Raw genomic sequence first — 14,873 nt, 5'->3', positions numbered from 1 at the left:
CAGTCGAGAGAAGTGCAAGGAGTCAGTCGAAAGAAGAGGAAGCAGTGCAACCTTGGAAGCTCAAGAGTTGGAGTCAATCCCTGATCTTGATGTACCCTTACAAGAAGTAAAGCGTGTCCGCAACTTCCGCATGGACTGGGAAAAGGACAGGCTTGCCGCTCACGAGCTTGACATGCAACTTCGCACGCTTGGCAACAGCGTGAGCAAGATGAGTGACAACAGGATACTTCTGGTCATTGAGGTCAAGAAGATGATCTTTCCAAAGATGACCGATTCGCTCCATTTCGGCTGCGGTCAGAGGCTCTTGCTTCTTTGAGTCTTGCTCGACGACCGGGCCTTGGAAGATCTCCGGAGCAATGTGGATTTCGAAGTCGGATGTGCGCACATGCCTCTTTCGCGCTGGTGTGTCGTTGTCTGTAAGAGACAAGGATAACCCATCTGAGGAAGATCCTGTGGAGACTTTGCGCATGGTCTCTGGATTGCTTGGGATTCGACGTTCGGAAAGAGGTGAGGGAGTCTTGGCTGGGGAATTGCCTGTAGGAGACAGAGGAGGTCCGAATGGGTCAGACCCTGTGGAGATCTTGCGCATGGTCTCTGGGTTGCTTGGAGTTCTGCGTTCAGGAACAGGCTTCTTGGAAGATGGGAAGGTAGCTATGGTTGGTACAAGACTCGGAATCTCGTTCTCCTTGTTGCGAATTGCACGGCTCCTCAGGTGCCGAGTTTGGGGCTTCAGGCCAGGAGGGAACTTTGGTGAGATGACGATTGGCGTGGATTTCTGTTCTTGTCCACTTGCGACCAGGCTTTCAGCAGAGTCGTGGCGACTTGGTGGCTTCGATTCGATGGCAAATTCGGTTCCATCAAGACGGTGACCAGTCAAGATCATGCCGATGGCAGTGGTCTGGAGCTTTGTACGATCGTTCTGGGTGTGCTGAGGACGGTGAACACGGAAGAAGCGAGTGCTTCCATCGCTCCGAATCTCAGCATCTGTCAGTACAAGCGTTTTTAGGTTTGACACTTTGCTGGCGTCCTTCTGGCTGATCAAAGTGTCGGCCGCGGCATTGTCGAGAATGAGGTGTGAAAATTGCCCGCCATGAGCCATATGCGCTTGCGCAGCGTCTTGGATTTTGTCAGATTCCTTCTTGAGCTCGCCAGGTCTCTGCTCAACGACGTAGCCAGAGCGGATGATGGTAATCTGGGTCAGTTCTGTGCCGTCCGAGCCGAATTTGAATCTGTTGTCCAGGAATTCCGACAATTGGGCGGCAAGGTCGTATTGGTCCATGTCCTCTGTGCGAACGAGCTCTCTAGATGTGCGGTACCCACTGCTGGACAATGCATCCTTCGCAGCAATGGCCACAAGATAGCCAGAGGGCGATTCGTTTTGCAAAGCGATCTCTTCGATGTGGATGGCGATCTCAAGCTTCGAGGCTCCTTTCTTGGCCGAGCCCTTTGGAAGGTGGCGAGTCGACATGCGACGAACGAGTTCGCCAGTGGCTCCTTGAACTCCCTTCTTTTGCAGATGCTTGGCTGTCAAAAAGTAGGCTCCCATGCCGACCTCGATATCAAAGATGCGCTTCAGATTTTCGTAGGCGGCAAATTTGTTGAACTTGTCACTGCTTTCACCGAGAAGAACGACGGCAATGAGGTTCTGGCCGGATGTGGCATGATCTTTTGCCATCTTCTTGATTTCAGCAGTCCAGTTGCTCTCTGATGAGCTGAGAAGCAGCGTGAACGATTCCCAGCTTGCGGAGCCCAGATCCTTAACAGTTGGAATGTTGACAACGCATTTCCGGAACTCTTCCAAAGCACCTTCTGGAGGCGAGTCGTCCTTGAATTGGACGAAGCAAACCTTGACTTTCTTGCCGAAAGGACCCTGGAAGACTTTTTCCAGCGCGCTCTTGCGGGAGTCCTTGTCCTGTGTGCCCACATTGACACTGCTGATGGCATACGCAGTCTGTTCAAGGGTGGTCGAGCCAGTGCTGGTCTGCTGCCCGTCCAGCTGAGTACGGATGGCATTGGTGATAGGTTTGGCGAATGTCTGACCGGGTAGCAAAATGCACTTTTCGGGAGGCATGAATCTTGGATATGCTTCAGTACCGACATTCAGGCAAGGCAAGTCGGGTTCGTCGTGACCTTGAGGCAGCCAAGCCGAATACTTCTTTTCATCGAGAACATCTTTGACCAAGGTGGTTTCGACTTTGGCGATGGGTTTTGTCTGCCATTCTCCCTTGACCAGGAATTTGGCACGCTTGCCCTTGAGAGCTTTGTTGAATTTCTTGTTGTCGTGAGGCAGGTCGAGTTTTCTGCCGTTGCCGAAGCACTCTAGCATGAATGATGATACGGTCTGCTCATGCTTGAAGAAGAGCTTGGAAGATGCGCTCTCGTAGAGCAGTGGCGTGGTTCCGCTGATTGAGGCGAGTCGGCGTTCCTTTCCGTTCACAAGTTGCAAGCCTTCGATCAGAGTCGCAGGATCGTTCTCGATGTCGAAAGATCCGTTGGCGCCAATGTACTCCTGCTCGAGCAGCGCACGCAGAACATCCTTGCGAAGCTCATGCTCTATTGGGAGCGTCGTTGGGCCGTTGCCAGTCGTGAGTTCCGGCAATGTGAAAGTCGAGCTAGTCGTTGCTTCGATTGGAATGTGGTATGCGTGGATGTCGCTCTCAGGCTTTCCGAGACTTCTCGCAAAATCACATGACAGTTTTTCCAGGTCATCATGAGCGAGTTGTGGGTGGAATTGGTTGTTGCAGTTGTAGAACTTGACGCCGGTCCAATGCCAGCGCAGACCGGATTCATCCATCTCAGACTTGGAATTCCAGACTCTGCTCATCTTGACCTTTTCGTTTGAAGGGTCGAAGATGCTGTTATTGATAGCCTGGTCCAGTTCGTCCTCATCAATTTTGCCTTTGCCTCTATGCACAACGACTACTGCGCTGTAATTCCCGCTGTTAAGTCGAGCTGTGACTGGCGCGCCGGAGTTTGGACCAGATTTCTCAACTTTGACCAAGAAACTGTGCTTGTTCACAATAGTGTATGAGGCAAGTCCGCAGTCGTTGAGAAGCTTGTCCACGGCCTTCTGCTCGATGATCTTCTTTTCCGTATCCGACTTGAGAGCATGGGGAAATTTGTCCTTAGAGATGGCGACGGAGCAATAGACATACTCGTCTTCGATGCCAATGTTGGTTGGGGCAAAGTGTTTGGCAGTGGAGCTGCTCAACTTGACCTCGGATACTGTGATGTTGTCGAAACCTCGAGCGGTGTCGTGTGGAACATTGTCAGTCATGATGGTGGATTTGTGCTGAGGGGAATTGGTCGTGATTGGTATCTTGCGTTGGTGTTGAACGATTGCAAATTCTGTGTCTTGTCGAATGTGGCTGCTGAAAGTGGTTCAGCGAGGAGAAAACGAGGCAGTCTTCAGAATGCACGAGCTTGTAAGATAGAAGACGAATCAGTGAGAGATTTGCAGTCTGATATACTCAAGTTGTCAATGAAAGTCTTGCTTGCCTCTGAGTGCATTGAAGCTGAGAATCACTCAAAGAGAGCTTTTGTGACGGAACCGCTTAGAATAGTCGATGCTTGTCGATGCATTGCTGTAATCAACGACATTTCTTTGATGTACCATAATCCGCTATGAACGTTAAAGCTTGCTCAGGGTTTGCCAGCGTCGCGACAAATAATTGCTTCGGAGAAGGGTCGAGTATGAAAGCGAAAGAAGTTTGCAAGGTGGGAGTGCGATCGAGTTCATGCTATGCGCTCGCCCGTATCTGGCGTTGCTCAATCCAGTCTTTGACTCCCTTGTAATGACAATTGTAATCCATGAACTCATCGGGGCGCATCTTTATCTCTTTGCTACCCGCATCTGTCGCAGGCTTTGCCGCTTCTCGGCTGTACTTCTGGATCAAACTGGCTCTCTCGTAACGTGATTCAAAAACCTGCTGTAGAACTTTCTGAACTTGCTCTTTGCTTGGTGCCACCGTGATGTCTGCGAAGAAAGCACCCAAGGCTTCCGCGTCTTCCACGCTTTGACTTGCACCCTGTCCTTGAGTTGGAAGCATAGCATGTGCTGCATCGCCGATCAATATGAATCTGCCTCTCGTCCAAGTCTTCAATGGATCAATGTCTCGTAGCTGCCACAGTCCAATGTCCTTAGCCAACCTGAAAGGCTCTTTGACCCAGTCAGGAAAGTCCTTGTATGTCTCGAGCATCTTGTTGAGGTCACCTCGTGATACCCAAGACTGTTTCACATTCGGATCTTCATTCATTTTCTCGTCCGGGACTAAACCAACTATGCTGTAGATTGTGCCATCCCGAGCAGTGCCCATGATCAAACGACACGAGTGGGCCATGACCATTGATGTGAAAGCCTCGCGTGGATCGATGTTGCTGCAGAAGCCTTTCGCATGCTCTTCCAGGATATCGTTGGGGACTATAATCCGATAAGCGGATAAACCTGTTGGAACAGGAGATATGGTCTCGCCCAGTACAAATGATCGCATCGTGCTGTGAATGCCATCAGCTGCGATGACTACATCCGCTTGAAGCTTTTCGCCAGATTCGAGCTGGACCATTCCGGCATCACAATCGCAACTGACGACTTTACTGGAGACTTTTATCGTAGCAGGCGGCCCAGGTCTTGTGGTTGAGGTAGCGGCCATTTTCAGACATTCGTGGAGATCTTGACGGTGGTACATCATTCGCTCTGCATCGTATTTCCCTTCCTTGAGTGGAATCTCATTCACTTTTGTCCCTTCGGTGTTGTACACTCTGAAGCCATGATCAATCATGCCGCGAGCAATAGCAAGCTCTTCTGCCGATAGCTTCCACTGTTGGGCAAGAATGCGACTTGCATTCGGTTGGAGGGAGATTGTTGCACCAATCTCTGCATGTAGACGCGATTGTTCAAGTATTGTGACCTGACGATTTGGTGCTCGGAGGGCTATTGCCGCTGACAGCCTGGTCAGAAGAATCAGCACAACACGGCGTGGAGTTTGATAGAAAGAGCTTACCCGGCGATACCGCCTCCGACAATGAGAATGGTCAGGGATTGCGTTGACGATGCCATTCTGTATGTGTGCGGGCATCAAAGGAAAGCTCAGACAAATTGTAAGAGGAACCACCTTGTCCAATGCAGTATGCATAATCCCTAATGACTGTCAGGCAGTGAACTACTTCCTTGACCACTAGCGGCCGGTCGCCCATGTGTTTATTCCCCATCCTTGTCCACTTCGGTGATCTGGACTGCAACCGCCAAGGTCCAACTACGAGATGTCCGCTTTCCGAAGCTCGGATTGTGGGCACGCCACGGATTCGCATGAAATTACCAGAATAGCTATCCGCGCAGCGATGATTGAGATCGGCTCTCGTGGGCTCAGTGTGGGCGGCGATGGGTTCAGGATCACCTGTCGGTTAGTGCATCTTCATGTTCTCTTATATCGGCTTAGTTCAAGTGCCTGGCCGACCAAGAGCGATAACCCCAGAAACCAGGTGATGCTAAGTGCTAATTGCAAAATGTCAGCCACTATCACAGAGACTGTTACGCCTCTAAAAGTCGTGGCCACCAGCCAGGCGTTGAAGGTCGACGGAACAGACCCCAAGTATGGGGATTGGAGAGACGACTTGGTCCGTGACGGATTTGCAGTGATCAAAGGGGCAATTCCGAAGGAGCGAGCAGAGAAGTATGCCGATGCCATGTTCGGCTGGCTCGAAGGCTTGTGAGTTTTCCAACTGCGGAGAATTGTTGTTTTGGGGTTGACAGAAAGACAGCAATCTCGGCTTTGACAGGAACGATCTCTCTACCGTTCACAAAGACAAGCTGCCGCACATCACCGAAAAGGGCATGTGTCTCCAATACGCTGTCACGCACGAAGACTTCGCGTGGGCCATTCGCGGCGAGCCAGGAGTCGTTGGAGCCTTTGAGAAGGTCTACGATACCGAGGACCTGATCGTATCATTCGATGCCATCAATTTCAGCTTTCCAAAGTGAGTTGCAATGAGAATCGTTGACTGCTCTTCTCACTGATTGTTGTCCAGCCGCAAAGACATCCCAGAGAACAAGCCGTGGCCACATCAAGACCAAGATCCTCTGAAGCCTGGCTTCCGCTGTCTGCAAGGACTCGTGAATCTGTTGCCCAACGGTCCAGACGATGGAGGGCTCATTGTCTGCAAGGGCGGCCATCTCGCTTCAGAAGAATTCCATCGTGTCCACATCGATGAGCCACGAATTCCTGCATGGACCCCAGAGTGGTTCGGCTTCACAGAAAGAGGCATGAAATGGCTCGATGATCAAGGCTACAAGTGGGAGAAGGTGTGCGCCGAGCCAGGTGACCTGCTCGTCTGGGACTCGAGGACACCACACTACAACCTTCCTTCCAGCTCATCGCAGCCTCGATTCGCTGTGTACACTTGCTACATGCCAGTCGCAGATGCCACGCAGGAAGACTTGGTGAGGAAGAAGGATGCGTTCGAGAGATTCGTGGGAACTACGCATTGGCCGAATGCGAGGCATGTGGGATCGAATATGGCGAAGAGAGATGGGGAAGACGATCCTCATTCGAGATTCGAGCCTCTGAACAAGCCAGTGTTGGATGAGCGGACGTTCAAGCTGACCGGCATTCCGTATATCAAGGCATAGTCGCTGGCGCACATCTTGATGTAACTTCAGTCGCTCTTTCAGTCAATCAGACTTTCGGTGCTTCTAAGAATTAACGATCGTTCAAGTTCCATTCTGCTTGTTAGTATACCAGCCAAGTCAGTTTCGCAAAGCTGTGTTCGATTGGTTTCACGCGCCATGAGCGTAGCCCAGCTGGAAGAACTGGAACGTCATGGCTACGTTGTACCTTCTCGTGGTGTAGCATTTGGCGAACGGCATACATCGGTGATCGATGGCCACCTTTTCATCTGTCCACAACCGCATGCTCGTTCAGGACGTTGCCGGACGGTGTTGAGCGGCTTTGTTCGCAGCCCTCGCCACTCGCTTCCATTTCTTCACCTCCTCGCAGCGTGAACCTTGAGAGTCATGTTCGCCTCCACCATCATGTGAAAGTGGTCGTACAGTGCGTTTCCCAAAGAAAATAACAAGAAGTCGATGATTGGATCGCAAGAGATGTTACGGACGAACGAGCCCCGCGGAAGCCCCAGGAAACATTGAAAAGGCTGGGCGTCGTCACTGTTTACGGCAGCAAAACACACAGCCAAGCACCAGGCCCATAACTTTACCCGGTCGGCTCGATCTTCCGGCAGAGTCAAGGCACGAGATGCATCGTGTAGAAGCCGATTTCTGTGTTCGCCATGCGCAAACGTGGCTGGCATAAACTTCTTGCGAGGCCAAGTCGCCGCGTAGGTGGTGACATGTCTTGCACGACGTCGATGGGTTTCTACTCGGCGAAATATCGCTACTTCTACCATGCTGGCGTACAAAGGTAAGAGCTGGGGTGCAACTTCACCTGGTCGGACACTTGGTTTGCCTTTTTCTCTGTCAAGGATCAGTCAAGATGATTACTGCCGGACTTCTTGTTGCCTCTCTGGCCGCTGCCGCATCGGCATCAGGCCCATACAGGAGCTTGCACAAGCGCCAAAGCAGCGACAACTCCACTCAAGCCGCACCAGCAGTTACTGGCGCGACATACGATGGACAATGCTTCTATCCTAAGCCTACCGATGACTTTGTTCTGGATGAGTATCTCGGCCGCTGGTACCAAGTAGCCGGTAAGTCCAATCGCGTGAGAAATAAGCAAATCTTGCCCAGATTTATGTTGACGATCAATTAGGAACTCTGGCACCATTCACTGCAGGCTGCAAGTGCATTGTCGCCGACTATGCTCTCAACGTGAGTAAATCGAGATGGACGCCGGACCGGATAGATCGACTAATCGAGCGAATAGGATAACGGCACCGTGAACGTCCAAAATGGCTGCGAGTTGAACGGCACTCAGATCCCGATCGAGGGAACTGCCACTCCAGTGTCCCCCTATGCTGGTTACGGCCACGTCGGAGTGTTGCGAGTGCAATTCCCGGGCCAGCCCGGCCCTGATTGCCCAGGTCCAAACTAGTATGTGATGAGTCCCGCATTGAGAGTTGGAAACATTTCCTCACAGTTGTACAGCATTGTTCAGGATATCGGCCTGAGCAGCGACGACGATTGCCATGGCAAGGTGGCTGCTGACGATGACAACGCTTTTGCCATCGTGCAAGCGAGCAACTTCACCACTCTGTTCCTCCTCAGCCGAAACCAGAACCCATCGAATGCCAGCATTGAGGTGAGCGTATTGAATACTATGCTGAATGTACACATTGCTGACCCCTCACAGGCATGGCTCGAGCGTGCACGAAAGCAGGGCTCGAACCTCGACAATGTTGCCATTACAGACCAGACCAACTGCCAGTTCACATAGATTACAGCTTCGATCTACCAGAGTCAGCAGCATAATTAATGTCTTCACTCAAGTCCGGGTGCTCATGAGCCGCCCAATACCCATCCCAGATCTTCGCAGTCCAATTCCCCACCTTCCCACTTCCAATCTTCTGCCCATCAAGACTCGTAATCGGCATCACACCTCCGGCAGTCGTACACATAAATATCTCATCAGCGCGGTAAACCAACTCCACAAGCACGACTTCCACCCTAACCTCCATCCCCACCTTCCTCGCAACCTCCAAAACCGTCTTCCTCGTAACCCCCTCCAACACCCCTCGATCCGGCGTGAACAACACCCCATCCTTCACAACACAAACATTATACCCCGCACCTTCCGTCAAATTCCCATCTCCATCCGTCAAAAACGGATACACCGCCCCACGATCGCCGGCCTCCATAAGTCCTCTCGTAAAATCTCCCCACTGCAAATTCTTCACAGTAGGATCAAACGCTCCAGGTGGCGTTCTTCTCACCGTTCTCGCAATAACCGCACTCCCTGAAGCATCCATCTGCGCAGCAGGCGACATAACCCAGACATAAGGTGAAATCCAGATATAAAGCGTATTGGTCAATTCTTCTGCTTTCTTGCCAAGGGCAGTATTACTAATACGTTCTAGACCACGAGTGACTATGTAGCAAATATACGCATCTTTGATGCCCGATTTGGCAAGCATGGAAATTGTGATTCGTTTGATTTCTTCGCGAGAGATGGGGATCCGGTAGCGCATTTTTTGACATGATTGGTTCAGACGGGTGAGATGGTCGTCGAGGCGGAAGAAACGGCCGTTCCAGGCGCTCGCAACGTCGTAGGTGAGGTCGCCTTTGAGAAAGCCTTGATCGAGGAGGGGGATGCGGGCGGAGTGGAGAGGGACGAGTTCGTTGGAGATGTAGGCGATGCCTTTGGCGTAGGGGTTGGTGGAGTAGATTGCTTCCAAGGCGGCTTGGCGTTGTTGGTAAGCGTCGAAGATGGGTTTCATGGTTGACATTGTGATTGCGCGGTGGTTTCACTGTTATTTCTGATGTTACTTCAGTCAGTAGCTCTGCATTGTACGGAGCCTTGATTAATATGTGGCGGGTTGATCATAAAGACAGCTGCAACCGGCCCGGGAAGCTAGTATGTACCTGGAGCTGTAGCTCTGCCTTGGGAAGATAGCATGTCGTTGACTGACTGCAAATGATTCTAACGATAAGTAGCAATACCTACCGCGCCATATGGAAGTGCGTTAAGTATTCAATGCTGCAAAACCGGGTAGGATAAGCGTGGTGCTGCCGGACCTGAGGCGGTGCTACCTTTCAAGAGGCATTTCTTGCTGAGTACACGCTTGAAACGAATGTTTCCATCGTCATTATGCTCAGCCAGTAGAAGATTCACTAGCAGCTGCTTGGTTCGCTGGTATCGTGATCAATGTCGTTTACTGCCACGAGCATTGCCATTTTGAGACATTTGGTAGACGGAGAATGTCCTCAAGTCTGTGAACGCCAACAACATTCGCTTCAAGATGGCTGGACTTGATTCCAGCGTTGTGTCACGGCTCGCAGCTACCATGTTTCCAAGGCACAGCAGGTTCCGATGATGACTGCCTTTTTCGTGGTGAGAGAGAAGGACGACTGGGGCAGGCAGTGAAGTTGGTCGGAACGGCAGCGGAATTGTTCCGAAGAACATGTCGCAATCATGCGACAGCGAGCTCCCACTTTCCCATTGACCAGACATAGCATAGCTCCATGATGCTGTTGATGTAAGCAGAGACGGTAGTCGTAAGTCAGACATCTGATCATTTCTCATTGACCATTGATGCTCTCACGTTTGACGCAACTCACTCGCCAGCTCACGAACAGCACAGCAACAGCGAAGTACACCATGTCGACCAGTTCTCTTCCTCCGTCGTGGCATTCGGGTCCCGAGGACTCGTTCCATGGCAAGATTACTGCCGATGGCCCCTTCCAGCCCGAGAAAGACCGCTACCACCTCTACATCGGCCTCTTCTGCCCATTCGCACACCGCGCCAACCTGGTCGTCCATCTCAAGCAGCTTCAGCATTACGCTGGCATCGAGACAAGCATTGTTCGGCCTTATCCAAAGGGCAATGACCAGGGGTGGCCGGGCTGGAGGTTCAACACTAGCGATGCGGAAGACAATTACGAAGGCGCAACTGAGGACAAGCTGTTTGGCAGCAAGTTCATGCACGAGGTCTACTTTAAAGCTGAGAAAGAATACAAGGGCAGATACAGCGTACCAGTGCTCTGGGATAAGAAGCTCAAAACCATCGTCAATAATGAGGTATTCGAAGTTGTGCATATGCGGGCCTGGTCGAAATGCTAACGACTTCAGTCTCATGAACTGCTCCGTGACCTGCAAACCGCATTCAACCCACTTCTTCCACCAGAGCTCGCCAACATTACCCTCTATCCCGAGCACCTACGCTCCAAAATCGATGCGCTCGCGCCCATCCTCCAGCGCGATTTGAACACGGGTGTATACAAAGCCGGCTTTGCGCCCGACCAGCAGACGTACGAGAAGAATCTCCCACCCGTCTTTGCGGTCCTCAACCTCCTCGAGACACTCGCGGCGTCGAATGATGGGCCGCACATCCTTGGTCGCGAGTTGACCGAAGTCGACATACGCGTCTTTTGCACCTTAATCAGATTCGACGTGGCCTACGTCCAGCATTTCAAAACCAATCTGTCCATGATACGATATGGGTATCCGACGCTACACAATTGGTTGAAGGGCTTGTATTGGAACAACAAAGCATTCGCAGAGACGACCGACTTCAGGCATATCAAGGAGAACTATACCAAGAGTCATGCTGGAATCAATCCTCGCGCCATCACACCAGTCGGGCCATGGCCGCACATTGATAGAGGATATGAGGACGATTGGAGCGGTGTTCGTGTCGGCGAAGTAGATCATCCCGATGTTAAAGGGTACGAAAAGAAATTGGAAGAGGAGTTGAAGAGCGCCGTGCCAGATAGCGCTCATGGAGGCTTTTCTTTGGACAATTTCAAATGAGCCCGCCAGCAGACCTGGCTCGATGACGTGCAATGGCAGGATTGTCTTGGACTCGCACGAAATTTCGTCCGCAGACACCGACCATTGCAGAGAAGGGTGTTTATCCCTCAGACTGGCGCAAATGGTGCCATTGGTAAATCTGAACAGACAGCTCGTGGCCGCGAGCACTTCTTGGTCCAATGCATGTACGATGTCACCGCGCCGAAAGAACTGCCGCTCAGCGACAGCATCAACAAGAAGTCAATGCGACGGGCTTCTGTAAAGGCGCAATGCGGCATCCTCTTATGGTTGTTGCTGGTTGGCGCAAACCTGTAGAAAGCGTGGAAACGTTCCGGCTGGAAGCGATCTGCAGGCAGGATTGTGTACCAAGACTCCGGATCTCCAAAATGTTTCCACGCAGACGACTTATCTATCAGCTCGGTCCCGAGTCTCAGTTAGGTGACAGTGTGACAGCTCAGTAGACATCATCCTTCATCACAGAGGCTCAGCCGGATGACATGGACCCGTTCCGACATCGAACAGATCCAGATCAAAGGGTCAGAGCGTTGGCAGGACATGATGTCTATCGGGCGAGATTTCCTGGAACTCAAGCATACGCAAGAAGGCATTGTCTGAGGAGAATGCCTTCTATGCTGACTGTCTTGTTGGGTGGCCGGCTGTAGGCGCCCACGAACTGCTCAGGACAACGCTCGTGCGCGAGCTGGACCGCTCTCTCATCGCCAACAAGACGCATGTGAAGGAACGCAAGGCCGGTGGTCGCAATGCCCGTCTCCTACTAAATAAAGGACTGTGCGTCGGGATCGGATCCTTGCTCCACGTTTTGAACACAACCAGCTTCGTCTCAGGTAAGCAGACGCCTAAAATTTGATGACAGGCGTGCCATTTCATTAAGCTCAGCCCACCGCACCCCTACCGGCTCTCCACTCTATTCTCCGGACTTCTGACTTCACCAAGCAATCTGTTTCTACTTTCGATCACTCGGCTATGCCGTGTCACTCAGGGAACTGCCCATTTGCGTACCTGCGGTCATCCTCGCCGCGATGCCCTTGGATGCCGTACCTCATCATCTGCATGCGGCATGCCTCGCTGCGGCCGAGTGATCATGTCCGATAAAACTGATGCCCACCCCGGCCCTGCCCACCTGAGACCTACGCTGGACGTACATCTCTGTCTCTGTGGACTTCTTTGAAGAGATTCCACTATCCATCGAGTCGACATCTGGACCACCTCCACACTGGGAAGGATACCATCATGGCTCAAGTCAAGTCGCCGGCTGAGCACATGCTCGCCAGCGCTACTGGATCGTCCTCGCAGGTCAATGTCATAGATCCTCTCACCGGAACAACAGCTGCGACGTCGGTTTTTCAGCAGCCGAAATTCGTCTTCATCTTCTTGCTCGTCATCTCTTTGGTCATTGCCAGAGTATTCAACAGCAAGAACAGACTCCCCGCTGGAGTGAAGCCACTTCCGCGACTACCAGGTATGATGGATCGCGAATTGAATGAGAGCGTTGAGGAGAGGCTGACTCTGAACAGGTCTACCATACGCCGGCCGCTTTTGGGATGTTCCAGGACCAGGTATCGAAGCAGCATGGCACTTTGGCGGTCTCCACAAGCAATATGGCCCAATCTACGAGTGGAAGGTGATGGGAGTCATTCACATCTGGATCGAATCCGACAAGATTGCCAGAGATCTTTTCGTCACACGCCAGAAGAACTACTGTGATCGCAACGAACTTCCAGCCGCGATCGGCGTGCGCGAGGGTGCTGAGATTCTGCCACTGATGGGTTACGGCGAGAAGTTCCGAAGATATAAGAACTTCATGCATCTCATCATGAGGCATGCTACTCCAAAGACGTTCTACAATTGGCCCAGCCAAGAGAACAAGAGAACGCTTCGAAGAGTGCTGCAAGAGCCAGAACGCTGGTCGGAACATATGCTTGTGCACTGCGCGCGGACCATTGCCGGTGTCGCCTGGGCTGACCCTCAGCACGGAAGCAAGTTGCTGAAGATCATCCCTGTGATTCTCAAGGCCGTGTCTCCAGCCGGGCCTGTGATCAACAAGCTGACTTTCCTGGCCAACCTGCCCGAGTCTGTTTCTCCTTGGAAGAAGGCGGAGTCAGAGCGTAGGCAGGAGATGACAGACGCTTTTGTCGAGGCCTTGAAAGATGTAGAAAGGAGGACCAACGAGGGCAACTGTGAGGACTGCTGGAGTAAGCTCTGGACGACCAAGGAGAAGGGTACAGAGCATCTGGACGACTACGAAGCAGCACACGCCATTGGATCCTCATCATTCGTCGCCATCGCCACTGTTGGAGGACCACTTCACGCATTCTTTACGGCAATGTGCCACTACCCATCCTGGCAAGGGAAGGTCGTCGAAGAGATCGACCGCGTCTGCGGCAACCGCCCACCTGAGATGTCTGATATGCCAAATCTCCCGCGCCTGCGAGCAACTGTCAAGGAAATCGTCCGATGGCGACAAGCCACGCCTCTTGGTGTCCCTCACGTTGTGATGGAAGACGATGTTTACGAAGGCTACCACATCCCCAAGGGCGCGATTTGCCACGCAAACCACTAGTAAGCTCATCATTCCTCTACTCTCACATACCACCTGCTAACATTATTCCAGCCTCATCTCCCGCGAAGAATCCGTCTACCCCTCCGGCAACGAATTCATCCCCGAACGCTGGCTCGACCCCTCCTATCCAACCTATAAAGAACCCCTAACCGAATTTCCCAACCTCAACGGCGACCGCGGCTTCGGCTACGGCAACCGTTCCTGCCCCGGCGTCGACCTCACCCAATGCGAACTCCTCGGATTGATCGGCCACCTCATCTGGGCCTTCGAAATCAAACGACCAGAGGGCAAACACGCCGCAGAGAACCCTGTACCTTGGTACGAGACTGCTCCTTGGGTCATCACGATGAGTAAGCCATTTAAATGTGATGTTAAGGTGAGGAGTGAGGAGAAGAGAAGGTGGATTGAAGAGTTTGCGCCTGAGGGTGGGCAGTTGATTAAGGATTCGGAGAAGGAGAGGACGAGTCGGTGGGATGTTGTGAGGAAGCCGGGGCAGGAACATTTTAATTGGGATGGGTTGACGGATTTGGCTACGGGGCATGAGGGGAAGGTTTATGCTCCTGGTGTTTAGAGATGAGATAAAGTGATACAGGAATCTTTATGTAATGACCTATGCTGGTGTTGTTGTGTGTACTGGTAATGATCCGGAGTTGATCCGGGCCTGTCAGCGCTTGTTTGTGGTCTGCAAATTTCTTTTTGGAGCGTTGGTGGGTGGGCATTGGGCTAGGGGTTGCAGGGGATGAAGCGCGGAGGGAGAGGGTAACTACTGTTGACTGAATAGATCATTGCCACTTGATCACGACTTGAACATCACTCTCGCTTTCCCTGACCTTATCTATTGAGCATTTCCTGCTTCTGCTTCGAATCATGCTTGC

General features: G+C 52.0%; 7 protein-coding genes across 7 annotated transcripts; 4 read left to right on the top strand and 3 right to left on the bottom strand.

The window, feature by feature from the left end:
• Positions 1-97: 97 nt before the first annotated feature.
• On the bottom strand, positions 98-3,277 carry RHO25_009421 (uncharacterized protein; the record flags this gene model as incomplete). The annotated part of the gene is made up of 1 exon (XM_023600956.2): positions 98-3,277. One exon carries the CDS (start codon positions 3,275-3,277, stop codon positions 98-100), a length of 3,180 nt encoding a protein of 1,059 aa, XP_023453776.1.
• Positions 3,278-3,740: 463 nt separating this feature from the next.
• RHO25_009420 (uncharacterized protein) lies at positions 3,741-5,056 on the bottom strand (the record flags this gene model as incomplete). Its single annotated transcript, XM_023600955.2, has 2 exons — positions 3,741-4,947; positions 5,001-5,056. 2 exons carry the CDS (start codon positions 5,054-5,056, stop codon positions 3,741-3,743), a joined length of 1,263 nt encoding a protein of 420 aa, XP_023453777.1.
• A 446-nt stretch (positions 5,057-5,502) lies between these two features.
• Positions 5,503-6,625, top strand: RHO25_009419 (uncharacterized protein; the record flags this gene model as incomplete). The annotated part of the gene is made up of 3 exons (XM_023600954.2): positions 5,503-5,705; positions 5,758-5,973; positions 6,025-6,625. 3 exons carry the CDS (start codon positions 5,503-5,505, stop codon positions 6,623-6,625), a joined length of 1,020 nt encoding a protein of 339 aa, XP_023453778.2.
• Positions 6,626-7,484: 859 nt separating this feature from the next.
• RHO25_009418 (uncharacterized protein) lies at positions 7,485-8,384 on the top strand (the record flags this gene model as incomplete). The annotated part of the gene is made up of 5 exons (XM_023600953.2): positions 7,485-7,698; positions 7,761-7,819; positions 7,875-8,041; positions 8,096-8,249; positions 8,301-8,384. 5 exons carry the CDS (start codon positions 7,485-7,487, stop codon positions 8,382-8,384), a joined length of 678 nt encoding a protein of 225 aa, XP_023453771.1.
• A 1-nt stretch (position 8,385) lies between these two features.
• RHO25_009417 (uncharacterized protein) lies at positions 8,386-9,393 on the bottom strand (the record flags this gene model as incomplete). Its single annotated transcript, XM_065603185.1, has 1 exon — positions 8,386-9,393. The coding sequence occupies one exon, from the start codon at positions 9,391-9,393 to the stop codon at positions 8,386-8,388; it is 1,008 nt and encodes a 335-aa protein (XP_065459257.1).
• Positions 9,394-10,199: 806 nt separating this feature from the next.
• On the top strand, positions 10,200-11,417 carry RHO25_009416 (uncharacterized protein; the record flags this gene model as incomplete). Its single annotated transcript, XM_023600952.2, has 2 exons — positions 10,200-10,685; positions 10,737-11,417. The coding sequence occupies 2 exons, from the start codon at positions 10,200-10,202 to the stop codon at positions 11,415-11,417; spliced, it is 1,167 nt and encodes a 388-aa protein (XP_023453772.1).
• Positions 11,418-12,668: 1,251 nt separating this feature from the next.
• RHO25_009415 (uncharacterized protein) lies at positions 12,669-14,569 on the top strand (the record flags this gene model as incomplete). Its single annotated transcript, XM_023600951.2, has 3 exons — positions 12,669-12,897; positions 12,953-13,997; positions 14,050-14,569. 3 exons carry the CDS (start codon positions 12,669-12,671, stop codon positions 14,567-14,569), a joined length of 1,794 nt encoding a protein of 597 aa, XP_023453773.1.
• Between the last annotated feature and the right edge of the window lie 304 nt (positions 14,570-14,873).

This window comes from Cercospora beticola, chromosome 6, assembly GCF_033473495.1.
Source record: "Cercospora beticola chromosome 6, complete sequence".
Lineage (NCBI taxonomy): Eukaryota > Fungi > Ascomycota > Dothideomycetes > Mycosphaerellales > Mycosphaerellaceae > Cercospora > Cercospora beticola.
Note: the sequence above shows the minus strand (reverse complement) of the source record. Positions and strands in the feature narration are given on the sequence as shown.